Source organism: Pezoporus occidentalis, unplaced genomic scaffold (assembly GCF_034315485.1).
Source record: "Pezoporus occidentalis ecotype Australia unplaced genomic scaffold, CSIRO_AGI_Poc_V1 ctg182, whole genome shotgun sequence".
Taxonomy (NCBI): domain Eukaryota; kingdom Metazoa; phylum Chordata; class Aves; order Psittaciformes; family Psittacidae; genus Pezoporus; species Pezoporus occidentalis.
Genome location: NW_026913662.1, coordinates 2,625,283 through 2,651,760, shown reverse-complemented (window position 1 = coordinate 2,651,760; position 26,478 = coordinate 2,625,283). Strand labels below are relative to the sequence as shown.

Sequence of the window (26,478 nt, the reverse complement as noted above, 5' to 3'; positions counted from 1 at the left end):
TCAGGGCACCATGTCAAGTCTTGATCACAATTTATTAGGACCTCGTTCCAGGTGGGTTGAATGTTTTGTACAGTCAGCAGTGGTGGAAGGAATTGAAGGAGCGCCACATCGTTTTTTAGGACTGGGCCGTGAGCCGATCAAGTTTGCAGAATATCTGCAAATACTTAAATTGGGCCTGATAAAACTGATTATTCATCATTGTTAACCCACTAGTACCACAGCATATTTCTTTGCCAGTCTTTAGTTTCTTGTATCTCCTGTAGTTCACTGGATCATGTCTGAATACCCTGCAGACAAGTTCAATATCATCACTCCCTACTGCTGAAAAACAGTGATCAGGGAGAGGGGGAAAGGGAAACTGGCCTTGATCTTGTTGGTCACAAGTTAAGTCTTAACATTTAACATATGCTTAAAAAAATAAGATAAACTCAGGCAACAAGATCTAATTTTTGAGTCATACTTTGTTTTTCAGGGCTTTTCCACACCCATTAAAAGCCAGACATACATTTTTCTTAACTGTAAGCCAAAATTCTCACATAACCACATGATTCTAGGAAGTGGGACTGTATGAAAAACAGAAAATATTGTGATGTGCACAATAAACCTGTGCCAGTTGGCCATGCAGGCATTATACTGTAAGTAATAAGTTTTCCATGTGTTTGCATTAGTACCTTCCTATTCAGCACCCACACAATTCCTGTGGCTTTGGGTGTGTGAAGCTATTTTTCCACGGGGAGAGGGAAGGGGTCCTTGCTGGTGCTTTCCCACATTTACATTTCTTATAACATTTTATTTATATCTAATACTTTTTGCTCCCAATAGCAAACACAACTCATTGTGCTTGTTAACTTCTTCAGTCTAAGCACATCAATTAAATTTCCAAGAAAGAATGGTTTGTTCCCTGAAGAGCTGGGTTAGGGGAGGGTTGTACCAAAATCCTTTTCCCACACACATCCCTGCATCTCTTTTGGATGGATTTTCTTTTTTCTTTAGCTGCAGTTTTCAGTATAAAGCTTCATCACTGTTACAATATTACCCAGTGTTTGTGATTATGATGCAAGTCTTATTTTTTTTTTTTTAACTTTTTTAATAAATCTCATTACCAGAGTCATAAGGGAATTAAAAATGCTATGGGAGCTAAGGCTGAAAACATGCATTCTAAAAGCACAAAGTGTGTTCAAGATTTTTTTGTTGTTGCTGTCTCATGGTATCTTGATATCTCAGCAATTTTTTATTGTTAGTTGATTACCAGTTGATGGTACTAACAATATTGAAGCCAGATACGTGGTACATGCTGTAGGTATAGCTGTTATGGCTGATGAAGTTGTGCTGGTAGGAGTCATTAGCACAGTATGATATACAAGTGCAGTTTTGTTATTTTAGGAATTGCTTTGGTTGCACAGGATAATCTTTACATGTTGATACAAAAGCAGCATTCTGCCAGTATATTTATGGCTGGGTATATTTTGATGTTTAGCTTATCAGTCTTCCCATACTGCTGAAAAGTTCCAACTTTGTATCTTCTGTCCTGTAAAAGGTATTGGTAATAGCAGCAAGGAATCATACAGATCTCAATGTAGAACTTGATCCGGCTGTGAAAGAGGTTATATTGCATGTTTGCCAGGAACATCAGACAGGATAGCTTTGGAGGCCCTTTCTGCAGGGGAGGACAGCTTGTCCCAGTTCAGTTTGCTGAATATTGCTCATCCTTATCTGTCTGTAGCTTAACTGTGCTCAGGACTGCTACAGGTAACGTGACAACAACTGTGCTCAGCAATGGTTCCACTGTGCAGTCTGGGCAAGGCCAAGCTTTCAAGTGTGTTTCCAAGCCCTTTGATGTTTTAATGGCATTTGCATCTGTCAAAATGGCTTGGTGCAAACATTAGCATTCTTTAGTCTGAGACTCAAAAACAGCAGCGTGGGATTCTGGCTCATGCTTCAGTAGCATAGTAAGAGACTACAAAATTTCTCCTGCTAACTAGAGAATGTCTCCAATCTAGGCCCTGAATCACTCTGAAGAGAAACTGGGAACTCTAGTTCATAGCAAGCCTGCTCTCTAGGAATGTGTATAGCTGGTTGCTAGCAGCCAGCACAACCATAACATACATCTTGGAAGTACTTACCCCGTTTTGTGCCACAGATGTTTTCTGTTGGTCATCTCTCTATCCCCAGGGTTTGTACAGAGACCTACACACACCTAATGCAGTGACTGTGTGTTATTTTCACTGTGGGAATTCTTAGCCTGTCTGCCCAGTAGTGTCAGTAGTCTTTCTACTGAGCTACAACAGTGAGAACCATACACCATTCTTGTTTGGTCCTGTGCTAGAAGACTGCAGAATATCAAGGCTTATCATTGCTTTATAAGTATAAAACTTAAGCTCTGCTTGGAGTGTAATACTTAAGGTCTACTTAAAGTGAACTGGGTTTTCTGATACATGGATGACCCCATTTTATCTTGAGACTGAGTCATTTTTACTGCATCTCTTGGAAGTGCAATGTGCAATCCAGACCATAGTCTTCACTTACTGTTTGGCAGATGTTCAGTAGCAATTTCCAAGGTGGAATTTTGTTCAACCCAAATTGATGTTTCTTTGGCACCTTTTTTTTTTTTTTTGTTAGCATTAAGTATTAGAATCTACTTAAATGGAAACAAATGCAGGAAAGGTATCCTTATTTTCTTTTTCCTCAGTTAGTGAATCATTAGATAATTAATAGGCTCAGTATAGCTTGAGTGTGCCTACTGTGAGTGAAAGCTAGTGAGATGCTGCTGGGAGTATTTAAGCAGTCAGGCAAACAGTCTGCACTGGTGTGACCAGCAGGTCTCGTTCACTTTTCCCAAGCTTCAGTAGCAGCTCAGATGCATTTTCCAGGAGATCAGGTACTCTTGACAGATTTGTTTTTTTTTTTCCTCCTTCCTGAAACACTTGCAGCAGCTCCTAGTTCCCAGAATGCTAACAGCATGTAGACAGTTTAGCACAGCAGTACATCCTACATTAATTTAACACATACCTTTTTAGATTGCTTTTTCTTATTCTTTATGCTCTTTCCTTCAGCAAGCTCCATCTGCTCTCCATACCCTCAGAGCTGTGGCCACATAACATTATTTCCCTCCTTCATTCTTATCTGTAGCACCCTGTGTAATCTCTTCCTGAGCTCGAGAGTTTTGATTCCACTCCTTCACCTCTCTTAATGGGCTGTACAGTGATAGAGCAGCTCGGGGTGGTGTGTGAGGATTGGTAACCATTTGTTTGCAGAGGAATACATGCAGTGGGCATTTCTCATGTGGAGGGAGCATCCAGCTGAGAAAGCAGGCCTAGGTATGGCATGAGTAGCTCTATCAAAGTAAAGTTTAGACTTGTGGTAGGGCAGGCTTTATGTTAGAGCAGTTGCACCAACCCCTTTCCTGAGTCTCTCACAAATTGGAGAGCAATTGTGTCCTCCCAAGAGAGATGGTAACTGGTGGCAATTCCCAGAGACCTCTGGATTTTGTATTTAGAAAGGCAGGTTCTGAGCTAGCCCCACAGACCCAGCTCCTTTTAAAGTGTATCTGAACCGTGTGACTGAGATGCTTAAGCCGAGCTGAAATAGCAGGAAGGGGCTTGGGGGAAGCCTTGTTGCTCTCTGGGTGGCTGTTACAGCCTATGTGGAGCACTTTCCTGCCAGAGCTGCAGCACTTAAACCTGGCTTTAGCATTTCTGTACTAATATGTGGCCACACTAGAAAGGGTATAGAATCATAGAATGGTCAGGATTAGAAAGGACCTTACGGTCATCTAGTTCCAACCCCCTGCCATGGGCAGGGGCACCTCACACTAAGCCATGTCACCCAAGGCTTTGTCCAGTGGGGCCTTGAACACCACCAGGGATGGAGCATTCACAGCTTCCTTGGGCAACCCATTCCAGTGCCTCACCACCCTCACAGTAAAGAGCTTCCTCCTTATATCTAACCTGAACTTCCCCTGTTTAAGTTCAAACCCATTACTCCTTCTCCTGTTGCTACAGTCCCTGATGAAAAGTCCCTCTCCAGCATCCTTGTAGGCCCCCTTCAGGTATTGGAAGACTGCTATGAGGTCTCCATGCAGCCTTCTCTTCTCCAGGACCAAGTGATGGGTTGTTTGGGAAAGTATTTTTTTCATAAGAAAATCAGTGCCCTTGTCCATGCTGCCCAAAGGTTTTGAATGGATTTCTCCTCTCGCAGCCAGAAGCCCCTGCTGCTGTGTTGGTGAAATGGCGTGCTTGGTGCACTGATGGGCAGCCCAGTGGGCTATGGAGCATCTCTGCTGTTGCAGCTCCTGTGACATGTAGGGCAGGGTTTTCTCTGCTGGGAATGTGCTCACAGCAGCCAGTGTGTGTGGGCCTCCCCAGTGCCTGGGGCAGGGGCAGGGGGAGCGGGATGGGGAGCACAGCCCAGGCTACCCAGTACTGCATGGGGAGGGTGAAGATGTCACACCAAAAGTTAGGTCTGTCCCCTGTTTTGGAGGAGGAAGATCTTGAGGCTCCACTTAATTCTGTGCTGCCTTGTTTCCTGGCTAGCTGAAGGGCTTGTCTGTGCTTGATAGTACTTGTTATTTCTCCTTTCTTGCTTGTTGGAGGAGGTGGGGGAGGGAAGCTGAGGTACTTTCTATTTAAAACCAGAAGTGTTTGTCATATCCATTCAGGTGAATTAACCCACACTGGAAGGAAGTATGACATTGCTTTTTGTAATCTGGGAAAGCCATGGATGGATGTGTGCATCATTGCAGGAATTTGTCCAGTAGTGCTTTGCTGCCCTGTTTTGCTCACCTGGCCACATTCTGCATCCTGCCCTTCTCAGTTCTTGTGCTTCCTGCTGCAGTATGACCAAGCATTGCCCCTTTGTTTTCATTTCGATATGTGGCCAGCTGTACTATCTCACGTCTCCAGCTTGCAGTGTGTTTGTGTGCCCAGAATCACCTACAGATTAGGTGCATGTGAACTGAAGTCCTGGATTTCCAGGCCCTCTTGGGAGAAGAGCGTGGCTAACTTCACGTTAACAAGGGGACAACAGATCATCTCATTTGACAAATAGTGTCAGCATACAAGGGAGTGATAGCAAGCTCAGCATCTGATCCAGAGAGATGTGAAAGATTGATAAACCCCAACCGTGGTCATGGTGAAGTTTCTGGGAGAGTTTGTGTAGCTTGCTAGAGGCTGGCAGTTGCAAGATGGGTTCCTGTAGGCCGTCTGTCATGTTACTGGCCATACTGCAAATGTTGTTGAAAGCTTACTTTGTCTGACCCAGCTCCTGGGGTCTTCTGGGCCCCTCTGTAGTGGAGCACCAAGTTGACCTGCAGTGGGAGCTTATCATGGCAGTGCTCCACAGACAGTCTCTTCTAGTAGCTACTGGGCTCTTGTACGTAGCTCCTCTATATGTGAAGTCATACACAGTCAGTCTTGTTTTACTATTTCCTCTCCCATCTCCACAAAATCCTTATTGCAGAGACATCTGCATCTTTCACGACAGTGCACCAGCCTGCAAGCAGGAGCTGAACTGCTTCCCTGAGTAGGTGTGTAAGTCCTCCCCCAGTGTCTCTGCAGAAAGTTTGCCTGTCCCTGCAAACTTCCCAAAGCTTCTCTCTTGCTCTCCCTGAGGTGTGCAAAACACCTGGCAATAATATGATGAGACAAATCTCACTTGGCAGCTTCCAATGTTGATCTGCTGTGCAACTCCCTCTGTCTCCTAGTATCATCATGGAATCAATCCAAATGCAGCTTTAAGCTTCTCCTTTCACCTGTCCAAATCCCTTGCAACAGAGCCAGGGAAGTGGAAACTGGGTCTTTGAGCTTAATTAGAGGAAATTTAGTGTTGTATACATCCGTAACAGCACAGTGAGCAAGAGTTGTTCTTCTTCTCACAGTGTGGGCTTGAGTTTGAGGATCTTGCTGTTCAAGCCTTTATAGGCCATCCTGTCTTTAGTACTAGTAAATCTTTCTGAGCCATCAGCTCATGTCCAAGATCACCAGCATCCCTAAACAGTCTTTCTGCTCTTGGGGAGCCCATTTTTGAAAGCTGTCTGTATTAGGTGTGAGAAGTAGTATTTTTCTAGTTGGGTGGTATGGGAGGCTCAGGTAACCAGAAGAGCAAAGAGCAGTGTAGCACAAGAGTGATCTGATATGATCATGGAACATTTGGTAAAGGAGGGCTCAACGTAAGTAAAGTTGGTCCTGTCTTGGACAAGGTGTCTACAAGTTTATGACCCTGGTGCTTTCTGTGCTTTGTCAAGCTCTCCTGTTTCTGTGCTGGAGCTTCTTCCTGACAGTCCTGTGCCTTCCCATGTGCAAAAGTTTCAGAACAGTTTGGCAGCACCAAAGTAGTTTACTGTTAGCTGACAGTGTAAGATGTGGCAGAAGCCCTGTGGGAGCTTTCTGAATGGACATATCTCTTTGAAACGTACTGTTTGTTGAAGTTACAACTATTTACAACTGCTCACTACTTTTTGTGTGGGATCACAAAAAGCTGTGACTATAGAGCCACTTCAGCACAAGGAAATCAGTATTGATCTCAAAGATTTATGTTTCTATCCACTTTTCTTTCAATGTTTATGAGTCTCCCAAGTTGAAATTGTCACGCATGCTCCATAACAGCAAAAACCGGGGGAAAAAGCCATCTTTAAAATCATAGGGAAATTAGGAATGCCAGAGGAAGAAAGATCAGGTTGTCTGTTTTGAGCAAGAAAAAGAATATTTTCTTGCACGAGCTTTGTGAAGGGTTCTGAGCCAGGCCTTGAAATGTGGAATGGTTTCTCTGACCATAAGATGCAGGACTATGTGTCTGGAGTCTTTGACATCTGTAAGAGAGGATGAAGGAGGAGAATGCTGAAGCTTTATCCAAGGGGAAGTCTGACTGTGGCTGCACATTGCAGCAGGTTCTTCTGGGCTAAATTACAAGCTCTGGTAGGACTGCCACTGTATGTGAAGCAGCCTGAAGCAGCAATTTATAAGCCACTTCTGATAAGCAGGGGACAAGGAATAGAGAAGACAGGCTGGGATATTAGAGAAGGTGTTCCGAAGGCAAAAGAAAAGGGAGGGGAAGCAACTAAGGTTTGTCTCTTTCTCATGTCTTTTAAGGTACGGTTTGTTGGTCATGGTAGAAGGCAGAAAGATTAAAGTGGTGAATCAGATTCCACCATCCTTTCACAGACGTTTCCCAAATGTACATTCCCCAGTGCTTTGTCATGTCTGACTTCAAATGCAATAATGGATGGGAAATTCCACTATATCCTTTGGGAAACTGTCCAACAATCCTAAGATGACTTTTTTCTTTTTTTTTCTTTTTTTCTTTTTTTTTTTTTTCCCCTCCTTAAAAGAGTGGACTAAAATGATGATGTAGTTTTTCTTTGTAGTCCGTGGGTATGTCCACACACACCAGAGGTACCATGTCTTTAACAGCCTTCAAATATCTCATGTTTTGTGATATGTCCCAGTTACCTGTTAATCAAATTCTTACATTCCTATATCTTGTTAATCAATTCTTGTGATCAGTTGCAGTAAAGCCTTGTGTTGCACATACACAGAGGTCTGTAGAGAGAGCCATCAGCTCCAGTTATAAGCTTTTCCCTGTAGAAATCGGAGATCTTTTAAGATTTAGCTAGCCACTAGAAGAGTTCATGAGTATTCATCCACCATGCCCCACCAAAATTAATGGAGACTTTGATTTTCTCATTCTCTGAATGCCTTCTAGTATCCCCTTTTGAGTTTGAGATAGCTAGTCATTGCCAACGCTTGAATAATTAATAATAATTTAATAATTAAAGTTGCACTGCAGCTACTCCAGAGAGGTCACCATCTCTGCTCTTTGACCAAAATCACTTTCTGGATTAGCATGTAAAACTAAAAAGACGGTAGTAGTTTTATTTTGTTGTTACTCTGCAAGCTTACATTGGGTGTTTACCTACTCTTGGTCTTGGTATTTGTTTCCCAACTCTTATGACCCACTAAGTATGTTTTTGGTTAGCTGTTTTTTTCTCAGCTGCATCAGTACCTGTTTTTAAAAGTCTCTTTAAGCCAATGTGGTGCACTATATCATTCTGTAGTAGTAACAGAAAAATGCATTTTTCTTCAGGAGGATGTGCCACTGATGGAGTCTGAAGAAACCAGTGAGGGAGGTACCACTCCCCCAGAAGCCAGCAGCGCCACTGGGGAAGCTTGGGATTCTACAGTAGTCGAAAGAGAGCATCATGCCCCTTGTGCCTCAGCCAAAATGAACACCAGCATGTCTGACTCTGCAAAAGGAGCAGAGCTCAGCACTCCCAAAGACTGCCTTGCTGCTCCAGGGAAAGCAGCAGAGATGCTGCGCAGACCCTCTAACCCTGTGCAAACAATGCCAGCAGGACTGGAACAAGAGCAAGGTGATGCAGAGCCTCAAAAGGGAGTCTCAGAATTGGAAGAACAAATGCTTTTAGAGGAGGGTGAACTGCATTGTTCTCTGAAACTTCAGCAAGTAACGCTGGTTGACCTGGAAAGCAACCAGGACTCTTCCTTTCTCAGGACAGTCCAGGATGGGCTGGCCCCTGGCAATGCTATCCTGCAGGCTGTGGACCTCAGCACTGAGTTTTCTCAATGCCAGGCAGAACTGGCTTTTCATGTCTCAGACCCTCAGGCCCATCATCTGAAATCTCCTTTGGCTGATGCCACTTCCTCTCAGAGAGAGACATCTAAGTGCTTGTTGGTGTGTAAAACTGTTTCAGAGGGGCATTATAAGGCTGAACCATTTCTGGATAAGATCTCCACGGATTCTTTGCAGGAGATTGATGCTGGTGCAGAGCAAAAGCAAAGCAGCGAAAAAGTGGCACCAGCAACTGATGAGCAGCCTACCTCAGAGGAAGCAGTAGAGGGCATGGCTAAACCTTACACTTCTGAAGATGCTCAGGAAAGTGTAAGAGCACTCAAGAGTTTAGAAGAGAACATAGAGTCTTCCTCTTCCCATCAGTTGTCTTCCACCTTAAGAGATGACAACCAAGAAAATTCACTACAAGCAGAAGGAAACTTCTCAGCTGGTGAAACAAGAAATAGCACTATCATCACAAACCAGGGAACAGTAATGGTTCCTGAAGAAAACTCATCCACTTCTAAATGCCTTCATCTTGAAAATGATCACAGAAAAACAGAGGGCAGACCAGCCTCTCCAGCAGAGAGTGCCTTCCAAGTAAAGGACATTGCTAAAAAACATGAGGAAGTGAATACTTCACAGCATAAGGAACCAGCACAGGAGGAGGCAGTGTCAGAACTTCATCAGGAAGAGAAGGAGTGCAAAGAGCAGAATTTGCCAGAAGGAGGAAAATCTTCAGAGTCCAAAGATCAGAAAAACAAGGAACAAATTAAGCAGGAGCAGCAGCAGAGGGAAGAGCGCAAGCTGGAGGCTTTATCATCGGCTTTTGGGTCAGAGATATCTTCTGTTCACAGGCATAACATGGACTTGTGTGGTTTGGAGAATGTTTTCTTGGCTGAGCAAACAGGATCAGCATTTCCTCCTGGGGAATGTGTCTCTGGGGATCAGCATTCTGGTGATGTACTGCTGAAAGCTCATGTTGCAGAAGCAGGCTGTGGGTCTCGGCCACCTGCGGTTAGCCCTCTGTCCTCAAATAACCTGAACCCAGGGGGTGAGACTCCAGTGGTGCCTCCACACACATGCTACATCTCTGACCAGGCAGAAGACCTGGAAGACTCTGGCCGGTTTTCCATTGGTGGTCAGGATGTTGGAGAAGCTGACTGGGATGACAGGACAAGACTGGGTAGGGAGGATGAGTACAGTGATGGACATGGAAAGGGTGTCCATAGGTTTGAGAAAAGAGATGCACCACCCCATGGACGAGTTGCAGCATCTTCTAGCACAGAGGACCCAGAGACTTCTGTTACAGCACACCCTTCCTCTGGTACCAAGAATTTAGAGCTACCTGATCCCATGGATCTTCATCCTATTACAGAAAATTTGGGAAAAGCTGAGCTTCAGGACTTCATTACAGCTTTACCCTCAGAGCTCACCTCTGTGGTTTCAACATCTGGCGCACAGCAAGAGGGTGGTAGTGGAACAGCCTCTGTGGCTCCTGAGGACCATCCTGGCTCTAACCTGAACAAACTGCTAGACTCATTAGAGAAGCCAGATGCTGCTTCTGTACAAGTGTGGGACCCAACATCAGGGGAAGAAACTGCTATTGGGAGTACTGATCCAGGAGGGGCTGATGCTTCACATCAACTCCTTACTTCTGAGGAAAGCTTTCACGAAGACCTTAGTGGCCCATCTTCTCTCTCTGTAATGTGCACGAGCTGCCTTCCTCTAGAGGGAATCCCTCCTGAGGATAGGAGGACTCTGGATATCATTGCAGGGCCTTTGGAACCACTACAAACACTAGGCAGGACTTCCACTCCCCTGAACCACCCAGGGACAGTTCAGCAAACCCCCCCAGAAAAAAGTGCCATTATCCAAGGAAAAGAAATGGAAGCAAATGTGGATCATGAAGCACAACAAATGCCTTTACTTGATCAGTCTGACTGCAGTGTAAACCAAGAAGAGCCTGGATCCAGAATCTCCAGAGTCCTGAGCAACCTCACTTGGCCTTCTGAAGAAGATATGGTCCATGCCATGAACCAGCCAAAACAATCTCTGTCCCATGTGTCCCACTCAAGCCTACCTCTGGTGTCTGAGATTGATGCCAAACAGCTTGTTCATCCTCCTTCCATTGTCCAAAGACCCCGTCAAGCTCAGGCCCCTGCATTTTATGCAAACCACCTTACTCAACCTCCAGCCCTTGAAAGTTACCAGCCACTGGCTCCTGTAATTTACTCCATGCCACATCTCAGCTGCGGTATGGAGGATAATAAGTTACTGTCCATTCACCCTGCTATAAGCCATTCTGTACGGACTGCCACCTCTGTGTCTGATTCTAACACTGTGGCCTCTGCTTCTGATGGAGACCATGTAGCAGAAGATGACCTTGTTCCATTAACTAGAGAGTGGGAGCTTGGTGATTCAGGTACCCATGATACAGAGACTTCTGATGACTCAGGGGTCAGTTTGTTAGCCAAAAGCTTTTCTGCTGTTGGAAATGAAGCATTGGCTGGATGCTCTGAAACAGTGGACCAGCACATGGATATGCAGTGTGGAAAATCCCCACCTGACCACCATTCGTGGCCCTCGCTGGAAGGCCTGATAACATCCACAGGCTCCAAGAACAGAAACTCTGCACAGCCACTTCCAATGCTGGCATTCACCAATCCAATCCACTTCCTCCAGCTCAGCCCGCCATCACCACCAACCACCAGAAGGACCTGCCAAGAGGAGGACGTCTCTGGGGATCTGCAGTGGGAACAACAGGCAGGCATCTTTGGTATGGACACAAAGAACATCAAAGCTCCATTAGCAATCACAGAGAAAATGGAAGGTGAGAGGAGGGTCAAGCAAAGGCTAGAAGGAGAAGGGGGAGAACGCCACTTGGTTGCTCAGGCAAAGGAGGAAGTGCGCAGACATTCACCCTTGGAAAAATCATCAAGTTGGCCTGACAAAAAAACAACCGGGGTCGTTGCACAGGAGCCAGCAGCCCATCAAGAACACCCGATTAAACGCCGAGTAAAAAGCAAGGACTGGCACCGTCAGGGCCTGAAGAGGATGTCAGTACCCCCAGACATCTTGCAGGGTGAGTCCTCTCCTCCATTTCCCTCCCCATACTCCCCAGACTTACTGCAGATACCAGAATTTTAGGTTTAAATTAAATAGGCAATATGATAGGCATGACAGCTTGAGAGCTCAGCATTGCTCTTGTGCCTTGCTGGTAATACTCCTGTAGCCCCCATGCTGTACTGTCTCAAGCTCCCCCATCCCAGTTCTCCCCTAGCTCCTCTCTGCTATCCTGGAACCAGTGTATCCTGCTTGTTCTCGAATAGTCCTGAACTCTGGGGCTCAGTCCCTTCGTTTAGGTCTGACATATGCAACAGAGAGCTTATCACGCTTCACCAGTCCCTCACCCCTCAATGGCGCATCCAGTTTCTCCTCTTGTCCCATCTCCGTGTGTTGTGATCTGTCACCCTTACCCAGTAACACGGGTTATTTTGGCCTATCTGCAGGAATGAGTTTCTTGGTGGGGCTCGCTTCAGGGCCTTTGCTCATCATCTTTGCTGCCATCACGTGGCCGTTGCGTTTTGCTGCACTTGCAGCAGCCTGTTTCCAAGCAGTAGGCAAAACGCATGCACACACCCTCAGTAGCCCGTGTCTGTTACCACGTTTTAGTTCCTTGTTTAGGTGCTACCTCCCTTTATTTTGCAAAGGGCACCTTGAGATTCTGATTTGACCTTCTGAAAGAGATGATCTTCCTGAGAATGTAGGTTTTGAGATTACAGATAAGAACAAATCTGTCATATCCAAGGTCCCAACTTGCATAGAAGCCAAATCACCAACGTCACAAACAACAGCATGCATCTTCTGTAATGTAGCTTATTCAGACAGTATTGCTGTTGTGATGTGTGTCTGTTCTTTATTATACCTTACAAAAGCTTTAAATATATTTGCTTCTTCTGAGCTCTTACTTAGCTTATTTTCCAAGCTGTACAACATGCTAGATTTTTGGCACAGAAGAAAAGGAGGGGAGCGTGGAGGGGTGTAAAAGATTTGGCAGCACTTGAATCAAGATTTGTTCATGTGTTTGACCTGTAAATTTTTAGTTCCAAATTTTAAAATGTTCAAGGCAGCAGTACTGTCTCTCCCTTGACCCATACTTGCTGCTCAGTCTTTGGGTTTTTTAACTCCTTCTGCCTCCAACAAATTTTATATAGAATTTCTTCACATCTTATTGAATTAAATCCCTCACAAAGCAAAAGAAAAATCCACGCTATCCCCATTTTACATAAACAGAAGATCACTCGAGCAGCTGTTTGTGAATGTTCACATAGTACATAAACCTGAGAACTGGATTGCAGCATTCATTCTTGGGCTGCATCCCTTGTGAGACTCTTCACAGGAGTGACTTTGTTAGATGTCCAGTATTTCTGCCCCAGAAGTCACTAAGACTTTTTTGGGGCTCAACATCCACAAAAGAAAGTCCAAGACTCAGATATGACTAATGACTTTGGGTCCATTGATCCTCTGATGTGTGGCCAGAAGTGTTGAAAGGGGAAAGACAGCACCTGATGATAAGGCCTGGAGCAGCATCTTCACTTAGACAACTGGAAAAGGAAGTTCATTGAGTTACTGTCATTGCTGAAAGTGTCAGCCTTTGTATTTATATGCAGATGTGGCTAAGTAACAGATGTAAAGTGTAAATAATGTTAAGGATTATTAAAACTGGAATGTTTCTGACCCAGAAATACAGTTTAGGAGGATATCAGTACTCCAACCCAAGACCACCACTTAGGTAGCGTATAGATGAGTGGTATCTCTATTGGGTTGTAGCTTGACTCTAAAAACAGACTTATGTGTTCTCTTTCTGCTTGCCTTATATGCAGAAATTCCTACTGTTCCTTCAGAGGAAGAAGCTCACAAGTCACACAGGGAGCTACCGGTCAGTTCAGAGACAGTTATATTGCGGTAAGTCTCTCAAGGACACCTTAGAGTTTGCCCCACCCCTGTGTAGCACAGACACCTGATGCTCTCCATTGTTCCTGAGGGACTGAAGATGATGATAAGGCATAGAAGACTATAATAAAATGACATAAGCCTATGTTTCAGTCTGTGCCCTCTGGGTGAGGAACCCATTGCAACAGAAGTGTTTCTGTCCCTTTAGGACAGTGTTTCCATTAAGCCAAACTTTGTTAGGCAGAGTATGTGGGGCTTGAGCTCGTTGGAAAGAGAGGTTCTTGCTGTGACAGGTCTGTTACTAAGATTTGGATAAGCCATCTCTGGTGCTGTGCTCTTCATTCGCTCTTTGCTTCCAAATCTTTATTCTCTCATAGAGAGAAGAAACCTGCAGATGCAATGGAGAACTTCAAGCGCCGGCACTCCAAACTGATCAACTCCTGTAAGTACCTTCTGCCTGAAGTGCTGTGGCAGACCCCTTTCCTCCATCAACTCTCACCCTTGGAGTGAGCATAAAGGAGATGGGCTCCTGCCACATGGTAGGAAGGAGAGAGTGTTAGAGCGTGGTGGTCAGTGGAGTGAGTGAGACCAGAGTCGTGCAGTACACTCAGGCAGGCTATAGCAGGTGCACGTGGTCTCATGTATTCAGTTATCCTAATATGAGACAGTAATAGAGTTTTCTCCAGATTGAAGCAGAGGGTTGAGTATCTTCTATAAAAATTATGAATGTATATGCCTCTATTCACAGCAAGATTGCTGTATCAGGAGTACAGTGATGTGGTGCTGAACAAGGCCATTCAAAGCCAGAAGAGAGTGGATTCTTTCTCAGAGGATATAGAGTCAAGTTTTCCAAGTTCCCCACGGCTACGGAGGAAAGTGCTGTCTCCCCAGGACTCATATTTGCAGCGTCTGTCAGTCTCATCTAACGCGTCCCTCTGGCAGGACATCCCCATGATACGGGGCAGCAGAATGCTTCTCAATATGTCCCGTGATGAGCAAAAGCTGCAAGAGGTAATGGACACATCTCGCAAGATAGATGGGTGGTCTGTAGTGAAGAAAAGAGTCCCCAGAAGGGGGGTGGTTAAAGTGCAGAGCAAGTATTCTGATGTGGGAATGAAGGTGGTTGAATGCAGAGGTCACTTCTACCCAGTGCTGAAGTTCAGAATGGTAGAGAAAAGGAGCATTGAAGGACTCTGGACTATATCAGTAATTTCATGAAAACAGACATGGGGAATTGGAATGATATAAAACAAGGAATGTTGAGCATGTTGAATGCAAAAGAGAATATTAAAGTGGAAGACCTCCATCATTCTCCACACACAAGCTTATGAGAGATGCTAATAAAACCACAGTGAATTGTAGTTTTTGTGGTAGAGTGGGAGTTTACTGAATTGACCTGTGTGAGCTGCAGGGCTGAGAGAAAACAGGAAGATGATGGGTTCAGCAAAATGATACATATTGAAACTGAGTAAGGAAAATTGAAGGAACTTAGAAGTGGATGGAAGGACCCAGAGAAAGGCAAAAAACCAGCATGTGAAACATGAGGAAGGAAAAAAAATGTGGGTGATGCAGATGGTGGAAAATTTGTGGGAACCTAGTAAAGTGGAGTTGGGGGGAGGGGAAATAAAAAGTAAAATGAGAGCAGGTAGCTGTATTTGTTTTAAGTCACACCACAAGTCTGTCTTCTAAAGAAAGACAAACAGACTATATATAATGGCATGCTTATCATTCCTAAAGCCTCTCTTCTGTAAATACTACTTACATCATGCACTGGGAGGTTTTCTTGTTTTGCCCCTGTCTCCTGTCTGTAAGATTCCTCACAGACTCATGTAGTCTGCTGATGCTGTGCTCCCTGATTTTCTCTCTCAAGGCCAAGTTTGAGTTGATAATGTCTGAGGCTTCGTACCTGCGCAGTTTAAACGTGGCAGTGGACCACTTCCAGCGGTCAGCAGAGCTCCAGGCAATGCTCACCAACCAAGAGCGTCAGTGGCTCTTCTCCCGCCTTCAGGATGTACGTGATGTCAGTGCAAGGTGAGATGTGGCCCTCTGCTTCCAGGACTAACACCCTCCATGAACCACAGACACAGCCCATCATGTCCATCAGTAACATCTCTCACTCCTGTTCTGCATGTTCACTGGCCTTCAAGGTAGATGCACACATGTAACACTTTGTGACTGCATATCAATGATGCCCTTCAAGGAATGTTCACCTCTTTAGGTGACAGGGCAATGTAAATCTTGGTGTTAAGTTCTGGATATTATGGTGCAATTGTGCACAGAGCTCATTGCAGGAGATCAAAATGTTCAAAATGCTACTGTAGCCATGTGCTATTGGCTTCAACTACAACTAAACTTAACTAACTAGACCTCAGTCCAAACCAAGTGCAGCTCCTGACAAATATATAACAAAAGAAGCAGCTGCACAAGCCCTGACCAAAGAAGAAAAAACAGCGGAGGAAAAAAAAAAGACGTAAGTTACAGCCATCACTTGACAGAACCTAATGTGAATCAGTTGAGCGTAAGTCATAAAAATGTAGACATGACACCACATGCAAGGAATCCTGTATGTTGTAGGATTCTGTTCTGCTTTTCTCCTGCAAGGCTTGGCTACACATATTGCTAAGGTAGTAAGGTTTGCTGTTATCTTTTCCATTTCTACTAGTGGGATTGTTCTGGTGATATCTTAATTTTCAGTTGTTTCCTGACAACTTCTTTAGAAGTGTGACCTCTTAAGAGCAGAGGTCTTTTGCTCTGCTGCTTCCTTGCTATCTAGCCTTAAATTGTCATGGTACAGGCATTGTGTTCTCTCTAGAAGTAAAGAGCTGTCTTGTGCTTATATGTGGGCTGTCAGGATTTTGGAGGACTGAAGCCATTCCTGCTTTACTGAATGACACTGGTATTTCCCTCTCCTTTTATGTTACCGCAACCATGTGCTGCAGTTTCCTCTTTGACTTGGAGGAGAAATTTGAAGAGGACATGTTCACCTTCCATGTGTGCGATGTGGCTCTGAAGCATGCCCCCGAGTTCCGCAGGGTGTATCTACCATATGTAACAAACCAGACATATCAGGAGCAGACCTTCCAGCGGTTACTGTGAGTTTACTCATTCGTTGCACCTTTCTCCCCTCTTACTTCCTTGCTGCACCTCAAATATCCACTCTTTCAAATGATGGGGAATGCAAGTGATCACAGGCTGTTGGCCATTGCTTTTACTACACCCCCAGAATAGGCAGGAACCTTCTTCAATTCAGTAGCATTTGGGACAGTAGGACAGAGCTGCTGCAGGCTGCTCTCCCATAGCATTGGAAAGGGAAAGATTAATACCTGATTCTATTGCAGCTCATTCTCTTTGTCTGCCTTCTACTGAAGACTGTCTTGGATAATGGTTTTCAGACTGTGGTTTTCAGGTTAGTAAGAACCAGAAAGCGATAAAGTGAAACTTCCAGATGTAACTATCATTAAGAAAAATATGGCTGCTGCCAAAAAAGTTTAAAGTGGCTATCCAGGAGTCTTTAAAATGGGGGCAGAGAACACCATCAGTCTCTCTTGCTCTGGATCATGAAGTGGAAGATCTCTTGCCCTCCTCTTCTGTACCCAGTGGCACAACCAAGCATTCATCAGGCACAGGCCCAACCCTGAGAAAGGTTTCCTTGCAGTGCTTCCCTTCATAACAACCCAATCCCAATGAAACTATGCTAATTCTAGGAGGAGACACTGTTCCAAACAGGCTATTCAGGCACCATCTCTGGGTGCTGCTGACAGGGAAAGATGTAGCCTCACAATTTGTTCCCATCACGGAAGGCTTAGTTCCACACAGAAGGGATCTCCAGGATATTGTCTAGGACAACTTCTATTGGGCCTACAAACTTCTTCCCCATCTTTTCAAGGATATGTAGTTGGCTATTCTGGTGGCTGGTGCTACTCTCATATCATGAGCAGATAAAAATGTGCTCCTGCCCAACATGAAAAACTGGATGGCAATGGCTGTGTCTAAAGGGGTAAGAGAGGCATTGGGGGAAAGGCAGCTCCTCTCAGGAGTAGCAAGGGAGGGAAAGCAGCTGGTTCCAGGCCCGAACACAGCCCCTGGAGCTGGAGCATTCAGTGTAAGGAAAGAATGCAAACCACCGCTGTCTCTCTGAAAGGTGCCATACTGATACAGGGGAAAAGAAATACAGCTGTTACTTCCGAGTCTTGTTCCAGAGGGCTATGGCAGAAAGAGGAAAGAGGAAAGTTGTACTGCTGTCCTGTAGCTGTTAGAAACCCATACTTGCTCTTCACTAGCAGTGGTGCAGCTTCTTAACATCTGTCTCTTGCCCCAGGGACAAAATCTGACTTGTTGGGAGTACTCCAACACTCACTGAAATATAGTAGGAAGACTTTACTTATTTGCTCTGATGCCTGGATGTCTTCTTTCTTTACCACTCCCACAGAAATGGAAACGCAGGGTTCCAGCAAGTCCTGGAGAGACTGGAAAGTGATCCAGTATGCCAGCGCCTCTCACTGAAATCCTTCCTCATCCTCCCTTTCCAGCGCATCACTCGACTCAAACTCCTCCTACAGGTAACTGTGGTGGTTCTCTGCTTTCCTAGTTCTCAAGATGACCCTTCTTCAAGTTTGAAAGTCCAAGCACGGGGTGTAAGGACTGCATACAGCCCTTTATGTTGCATCTGTGACAAGTTTGGCAAGATGCTCTAAAGCCACTCTATTGTGTATATTGTGAATATGCTTTTGCAAAAACAAACCCATTTATCATCATATTTATGCCTGTTGTGCATTAGACCAGCACCATGAGTTGAACATGATAGCCTGTGTGAGACAATGCAGTTTGTATACTGGTTATGACTTTTGTTGCAACACTACCTCAGTTGTACTCCAGTAAATATTTTATGGAATCTACTCAGAACATTTGATTTACATAGTATTGATTTTTATTTTTTTTTTCCCTTCCTGCTACAAAAACAAAGCAAGGGTTCCTTGGCTGCTCTCTGGAAGGCAGCCTGTCTCTACTCTTTGCCTGCAACATTGACTGATAGGAGCCTTCCAGACAGGGAACCTGCAAATGCCTAATGAATTAATTTTGATCTCTTTCTCTGAAATTCTTTTTTGATTATTTGAGCCCTATTTTAACAGGAGAAAAGGAGTATCAGGCAAAGAACGATTCTGTTTGTAAGGCTGTTAGTGCTTGGATTAGTGGTTGCTTCCTGTGCTATGTAACTTGTACATGATAGTAAATATGATTTAGATTTTTAGGGGTGCTGTGTTCAATGCCGCTCATCAGTTACATTCTATAGCACAAATATCTGGCCTTCCTATCTTCGTATCTCATCACCTACCACTGCTTTAATTTTCTTTGAAGCTGACATGTCTCTCCTACCCCTCCCAGATACACGTCCAGCTTTCCCTGTTTGCATTATGAAAAAACTCTTTTCTCACACAGAATATCCTGAAGAGAACTCGGCCTGGATCTGAGGAGGAAGTACAAGCCACACAGGCATATGATGCACTTGAAAAGGTAAGGCAGTCAACCCATTTTGCTGCCCAGCAGAAAGGGATCTGGGGGTATTGACTGATGATACCTTCAACATGAGTCACAGCATGCCCTGGCAGCCAAAAGGGCCAGTGGTATCCTGGGATGCATTAAGCACAGTATACCTAACCAGGTGAAAGAAGTGATTGTCCCACTATACTCAGCATACAGTGGAGTCTGAGATTGGGGGGCAAGATGTCCTATGCTGAAATCCTTGGACTCTGGCTGTGTTCAAGGCAGTGTTATGTCTGTGATGCTGTTATGTAGCTGCCCTGTAACACCTCAGGATGGCTATGTAGGCAGCTTCTAGGCTGAAGTACCTCTGTTCCATTGTGTCCTGTCCTCACAGGTACTGGCAACAAGCTCTGGGTTATGGAAAATCAGGGCTGATGTGTATCTAACTGGCCTCCTGTTTTTACAGTGGAGCATCTAGTAAGAGCTGCTTCCAAATTACCAGCAATTCAGTCTTTTTCAGCTGAGAGATGTCTCATATTCCTCCCAGTATCCCAGTTAAAACTTACCACAGAGACTTCATCTAAAGAATGCCTTCCTTAAGAAAGAAGGTATGAAGGAGTTCAGTATGCTTACCTGGAAAAATACTTTTTTGCAGGAGGATGCCTAAGGAATTGTCACTTATATTGACCCTTGAAGGGCTCCTGGGGGTAGTACTGATCCCACCAGGCAGTTCTGTTATCACCTCACTGATTGTTTTCCTCTGCAGCTCATCAAGGATTGCAATGAAAATGTGCAGCGCATGAAGAGCACTGAAGAGCTGATCTACCTCAGCCAGAAGATTGAATTTGAGTGCAAGGTGAGCTCATCCATTCCCTGGGCCTTGCTCTATCCTGGTTTATTTTCTCTTTTCTCACAAAGTCACTTGCAATGACTTTTTGTTCTCTTCTCCAATACACACAGAACTGTTGAACCACAATATCATACACAGGTCAGCTCTTTACCCAATTGTTCACGTCAGCCTTCAGCGGAAGGTGCCTACCATGACTTATACCTGTCTAGCTGGAGGGGTGAAAGAACACTTCCTCTAGAGAAAGGCGAAAATGCAAATCCAAAACTCATGGATACGGACTTCCTTGTACATGCTTGACATAAATGTTTATTGCTGCCTTGCAGATATTTCCACTCATCTCACAGTCCAGGCGGCTTGTGAAGTGTGGTGAGTTGACAGCACTGGACTTCAACACCCTGAGTCCAAAATGGAAAGTCACCACCCGTCCCATCTACCTACATCTTTTCAATGACTGTCTGCTCCTGTCTCGGCCCAAGGAGTGAGTGCTTCAACACAATTCTTCCTGCCCCTTCTAAAATACCTGTCTCTTTCTGGCTCTGTGCTTTGGTGAGAGTCCTTTCCCTCTGCCTGCCAGCAAGTGGCAGCGTTTGTCAACTCACTCTCCTAACCCTACATTATGTGAGTATCACAGGAGTATGTGGAAACTGATAGTACCAACTGTTAATTACAACATACTAATAAGATATCTTCTGGTCCCTAGAGCAAGTGCAACACTTATAGGGATGGAAAGGCAGAATATAATATGGAACACTTTAATAATAAACATTATTCTAGTTTTACTTGGTAAAAAATTGCTTCCTAAAGGACAGTATGAAGACTAGTGAATGTGCAAATCACTGGTTTGTCAAGACACTAAAAGAATGGTTGGCAATGTTGGGTTTTATGGGGGTGGTTTTTATTTTTAAGCTGTAAGTTATAAAAGAAAAAAAATTGACAGGACAGAGCTTGGTATTTCTACCCTTTTCATTAAATTGTCTCTCTCTTCTCTGTCCTTTTGAGACTTCTAGCAAGAACAAAGCTTAAGGCCTGAATAGATGAAGATTCATTAAAAGCTTTTTGCTTTCCTAACATCAGAAGACAACGTGAACTCACTTTGTCATTCTCATCACTTTAAAACCTCTTGCTTTGTTCCTCTTCTTTACCTGCAGGGGTGGACGTTTTGTTGTGTTTGATCATGCTGCTTTCTCAGATGTGCGTGGGGAGAAGTGCGAGATGAAACTGCATGGAACAAACAAAAATGTTTTCCGCCTCTTTCTACTTCAGAATTACCAGGGAAAGAGAGTGGAGTTTTTGTTTCGTACAGAGACACAGTAAGAGCTCAAGGTTACCCTCAGTGTATCCCATTACCATAGCCAGACACCTCCTAGGAGCCTGATGGTTGTCCCTCAGCTACCCCAATGCTGAAATATCAAATGCAGCTGCTGACCAGAGGACTTGAAAAAAACAACCTCTTCCCATAAGGAGACCCTAATGAACCACCTTGCTTCTCTCTTATCATAGCTGCTCATGTAGTACTACCATCTTATGTCATAACATCAGCCTCCAAAAATAGTTTTGCCTTTTCCCATCTCCCTTCTCCAATTCCACTTTCTTGGCTTCCCCTAAGTACCCCCTCCCTGACCCCTCCTGTAAGCAAACCTGTATACACACACACCCATTCCAGTCATCAGACTGATATCTCTTACACTGGATCCTGACACCTCTCTGGTGATGTTTTCTAGCAGTGAGAAGCTGAGGTGGATCTCTGCTTTAGCTCCTCCACGAGGAGAACTGGACCTCCTGGAATGCCCTGGTAAGACTTCTCTGCTGCTACAGCAGTGGGGGTGGGCTGGAGTCACTGCAAGGTGGAACATCCCAGAATGATTCCAAGGCAGAATACTTGTCTTTTTATAAATAAAGAAGATACTCATGGGCTTTCTCTCAGTGCCAGGTTCTGCCAGTTATTTTACCTGGTTTTACTCTTCCTACTAGGTAGAAGACCTGTAACCTCCCTTCCAGTTCTCTGCTTTTTAGTGTTTGGGCAGTCCCTTATACCCTACCTGCTCTGGGGCTAATGCACACACATTTACTGTTGTTTTCTAGTATACAGTTATGATCTTTCTTCCCCTTTAGATGCACCACAGGTTCAATGCATAAAGACTTACAAGGCTCGGGAAAATGATGAGCTGGCTTTGGAGAAAGCAGATATCATCATGGTTATGCAGTACAGCAATGATGGTGAGCAGAATAAACAATGGGTATCTTAAATTATGGGTTGGAAGTTACTGTAGTAGTGTACTTTAACAACACAATCAGGTTTCAGAAGAAGCCTCTCCTTCCTGACTGTTAGGTTCAGAAGAAGAAGAGAGTCTTCATTTTCATTAAGGCACTTTATTTGGAAGGTGGAAGGGGTCTCTTTCTTTGATGTTAGGGTCTTGTTGGAGGGGGCTTTTTGGGAAGAATGAAAAAAATGTTTAACTCTTGCCTCATGTTCTGCTTTTCCCCTCACTGTAGGATGGATGGAAGGAGTAAAGCTGTCAGACCGGGAGAGAGGCTGGTTCCCCTCGGAACATGTGGAACTCATCTCCAGCAAACATGCACGACAGAAGAACCTGAAGGAGGAACAACGTGTGAAGAATGCCAAGCAGCAGGTCTTCTGCAAGAAATAAGACTCTTTGGACATGTACAGTCTCCCTGCCACGGGGAAACCATCTTTTTTCTATTGTGCCTCAGAAGAAACGCCTCTGCAAAGAGCATAATACAGCACTTTGACAGAATCAGGTGTTTTTTGCCAAAGAAAGTGGGAATTCAATCAGGAGAAATCATTCACTTCCTCTGTGTCACCAGGACTACGGCAGCAGTAGGAGGAAAAAAAGTTGCATGTGTTGCTTGCTTTGTGGTAGCAGGGAGGGACTTCAATTGGACAGAGATCTGGGATCTGGACCTCTGAAAATATGTTCCTGGTTTTGACACTGACAAGTTGCAGGACCTTGGGCAAGTCACTTCAGAATTCTGCGTCATTCTTCCCATCTGTGAAATGGGGGTAAACTTACCTACCTCACTGGATGTTGTGAGGCTAAATTCGCTAGTATTAGCATACTAAGAGCTTTGAGTTCCTGAGAAGGAAGGTGCTAAGTGCAAAGCACAACAGAGTTGAGAGTTTTTCATTTGAAAATCCTCCTGATATCTTGATGGTATTGATCTCCATAGTGTAATTGCCACTTAGAACAATTTATCTATTTGATCGTGCAAGTCTACTGTTTTTTAGATAGGCAAACATTTCATCTTACCTAAAATTAACTCTGTCTCGGCATACTGGTGAAGAGTCCTTGACAGCACTAGGAAATCCACTGGACTTAAGCAAAGTTATTGGAAGCCACTGTGATGACTTCCCCCACCGTAAGAGGTATCGAGCTGAAGAATCTGTTTCACAAAGGTCACCTCTCTTCTGAACAAGTGTCCCAATAAGCCATCTGAAGTGATTCTGTTTTACTCCGCGTCCCACTAAAGTGTAACAGTGACTTTTGACGAAGATTTTTCTATGTGTTGGTACATGCCCTGTACAAAATAACCATGACTAGGTATATGCAATGAAGTGGCACTTTCCTGCTGCTCTTAATCTGATAGCTGACGTGGTATTGCATGCACCATTTTGCACACTTATAGAAAACACTGAGATATTTAGCCACTGTAGATAAAGTCAAAATATGTACCAGGGACTTTGTTCTTTTTTAGAACTCTCTGGTTTTAAGTCCAGTTTACATGCAGTCCTGCTTTTGTGCAGAACCTGTCTATTTGAGGATATGCCTTCAACTGTAAAATACTGTTTCTTTGTTAAAGTGTTTGCATTCAGTCAATGCAAGATCAAGTAGAAGAATCAATACACCAAAGAAAGCAATGTGTAGCCTTCTTGCATTTAATATATTTGAAGAATTCGTTGTCTTCACATCTGCAGCTTTCTTTCTCTGTAACATTCTGCCTTTAATTTCCATTTATGGTGTATCTAGTATAGCTTATTACAGCCTATTTATATCAATTATTTTAGCTGGATTAAAAAACCTGTTGCTTTCAGTCCTAATAAACTCATGCACTTCTCCAGTTAAAATAAACTTGTTACTTAGGTTTTCTTCTCAAATGTAAGTAATTCAATATTTACTGAATATATGTTCAGTATGTTCATTATTTTTTCTATATAAATTTCCTCTATAAGTGAATATTAAGTACAAATAGCTATACTTAGTAGAGGCAGTGAAGAAAGCTTGCTTTAACCATCCATAGCTTAAGCTTTAGGGCATTAACACCAGCCCTGAAGTGGCTGCTGCTACAGGTTCCCTAGTGGTGTTAGTTATCATTAATATATCAAGGATGACCTACAGAAGATGGAAGTTCAGTCCACTATACCAGTAAGACAGGATGCAATAATGAGATTGTCTTTTAAATCTATGGTCCAGGCTACAATCTGCCTACACTGTTTTCCCCCTAGACCAACTGAAGCTGGTTCCTACCTAAGAACAAAAGTTAGGCCTACCTCAAATGAAAAAAGTGATAACTATGAACTGGCAGTGTGCCCTTGTGGTCAGGAGGGCCAAGAGTATCCTGGGGTGCATTGGGAGGAGTGTGGCCAGCAGGTCGAGGTGATCCTCCCCCTCTATTCAACCCTAATGAGGCCACATATGAAGTACTGTGTCCAGCCCTGGGCTCCTCAGTACAAGGAGCTACTGGAGAGGGTCCAGTAGCCCCAAGGATGGTCAGGGGTCTGGAGCATCTCTCTAATGAGGGATTGTGGCAGTTAGGCTTGTTTAATCTAGAGAAAACTGAGAGGATATCTCATTAATGCATATCAGTATCTCAAAGGTGAGTGTCAGGAGGATGGTGCCAGACTCTTTTCGGTGGTGCCCAGTGCCAGTCTGAGACATCCCATATCCATATCAGCTTCATCTTTGCTATGTGTATCATGAGGAGGCAGGCCATACATACTGCTATTTTCACTCAGAAGTCATCTTGTTAAGATACTTGAAAGTCAGGAATTCTTTACTCTTTCAGCTTCTGCTCTCAAAAGCTAGCTGGCATATTGTTCATTAAAGATTCGCAAGGTGGTTTCTATGTTAAGTTCCATATGTTTCTTGTTAATTGTCTTGTTAATTGTTAATAATGAGACAGATGAAAAACTTCAAGGCCACTGTTACGATTGACAGCACTTCTATACTGTATAACTAGTCAGCTCAAAGGTTGACTTCTTCCTGTCACAGTTACAGCCTTTATTTCCCATTGTCAGGTTTTTGTATGCTTAGGAACATTTAAAGAAGCTTATGCTTCTGAGTGCTTATGCCCTGTTTACTTTAACTTCTTACATTTCAGATAGGCCTCAATTTTTCACTAGTTTTTATACCAGCACCATTCCACCACCAAAATCCATAAACAAATCTCCTGAATTGCTTCATGCTTTTTGGAACTGATTAACATCTCCTTGGTTTGTACAGACTTAATAGTACAGTATCGCTTACAACTGCACAGTCAGGAGACAAAAATCAAGTTGACAGAATACCCACCGCATCCTATTAAGGTTTTAATTATGAGTCAGGATCTTGCTGTGCATTATCTAATGTGGATAACCTGACTTCCCAGAAAATCACTATTAAAGCAGAAATACAAGCATAGAGTTTGTCAGCCAAATCCCCTACATTTTTAGAAAAATCCCCAATGAAGGTCCACAGAATAGGACCACTGTCTGAGAGACACCAGTGTATCTTGATCAGCTGGTATCAAGATACCAGTGTATCTTGAACAGCTGGCTGTAAATTAAAGCATGAAGAAACCATCAGCTTCCACAGGAACCTGTGGAGACTGCTACATAGTGTATCTGAACAGAAGGAATTCAGTATTTCTATAGAAAAAAATGAAAGTGTTCAGAGGGCAATTACACTCATTTCTTTTTTGTGGTAAGAACAAAGATGAAATACAGCATGAACTACATTTAAGAAGTTTTGTTGAGAGTCTGAAAAATTAATGGTCTATGTCTGAAAATCAAATGACATTCATAAATATATACATGGCTCTAAAAAAACCAACCACAAACTCACAGCCCTGGAGACCTCTGTTGGTCCCTCCTAAAGGAAAATAAAGTATTCTCCAGAGTTCTTATTCTCTTTCACAAAGCTAGAAAAAAACTAACATTAAGACTAGAGTTCAGTAAATAAACACAACATTACTCAGAAACGGGAACCTCTAAAGCAGTTAGTGATTTTTATCTTTGCGCTTTTATCTAATATTGAAGAGGTCCCATCCCCTCTAAGATCCGAGTTGTATTTTGTCAGATGAATGCTGCTAACAAGTTAAATGCCAGTTTAGCCACAATAACATCCCATTGCATTTGGCAGCTGTGCCAGGTGCACTGATAATCTTCATTATACTGCCTCCAAAATGCTGGCACATGTGTTTCAGGTTACACTCATTTAACATAGTGAAACTACTCTCCGGTGAAAGCATTTGTAGAAGCAGTACCTTTGATGCTGGAGTGAACCTTGAAACAAAGACAGGACACATGTAGAATGGTGCCATGCCAGCAATGAGATACTGAGCCACCAACAACACAGGGATGAAGGATGTTTTGTCCTAGTGCAGCAGAAGACAATTAAGCAAATCACATTCTT

At 43.8% G+C, this 26,478-nt stretch overlaps 1 protein-coding gene across 1 annotated transcript in view; it reads left to right on the top strand.

Annotated features, from left to right (window-relative positions):
- The window catches only part of ARHGEF5 (Rho guanine nucleotide exchange factor 5), a 38,702-nt gene extending 13,765 nt beyond the window's left edge, over nucleotides 1–24,937 (top strand). Inside the window, exons 3-16 of the mRNA XM_062615590.1 lie at nucleotides 8,080–11,647; nucleotides 13,449–13,530; nucleotides 13,896–13,960; nucleotides 14,267–14,529; nucleotides 15,389–15,549; nucleotides 16,458–16,610; nucleotides 17,948–18,077; nucleotides 18,955–19,029; nucleotides 19,766–19,855; nucleotides 20,173–20,327; nucleotides 20,998–21,159; nucleotides 21,571–21,641; nucleotides 21,962–22,066; nucleotides 22,343–24,937. Coding sequence (XP_062471574.1) covers nucleotides 8,080–11,647; nucleotides 13,449–13,530; nucleotides 13,896–13,960; nucleotides 14,267–14,529; nucleotides 15,389–15,549; nucleotides 16,458–16,610; nucleotides 17,948–18,077; nucleotides 18,955–19,029; nucleotides 19,766–19,855; nucleotides 20,173–20,327; nucleotides 20,998–21,159; nucleotides 21,571–21,641; nucleotides 21,962–22,066; nucleotides 22,343–22,497 — 5,235 coding nt within the window. The 3' untranslated portion in view covers nucleotides 22,498–24,937. The remainder of the gene's footprint in view (nucleotides 1–8,079; nucleotides 11,648–13,448; nucleotides 13,531–13,895; nucleotides 13,961–14,266; nucleotides 14,530–15,388; nucleotides 15,550–16,457; nucleotides 16,611–17,947; nucleotides 18,078–18,954; nucleotides 19,030–19,765; nucleotides 19,856–20,172; nucleotides 20,328–20,997; nucleotides 21,160–21,570; nucleotides 21,642–21,961; nucleotides 22,067–22,342) is intronic.
- Nucleotides 24,938–26,478: the final 1,541 nt, after the last annotated feature.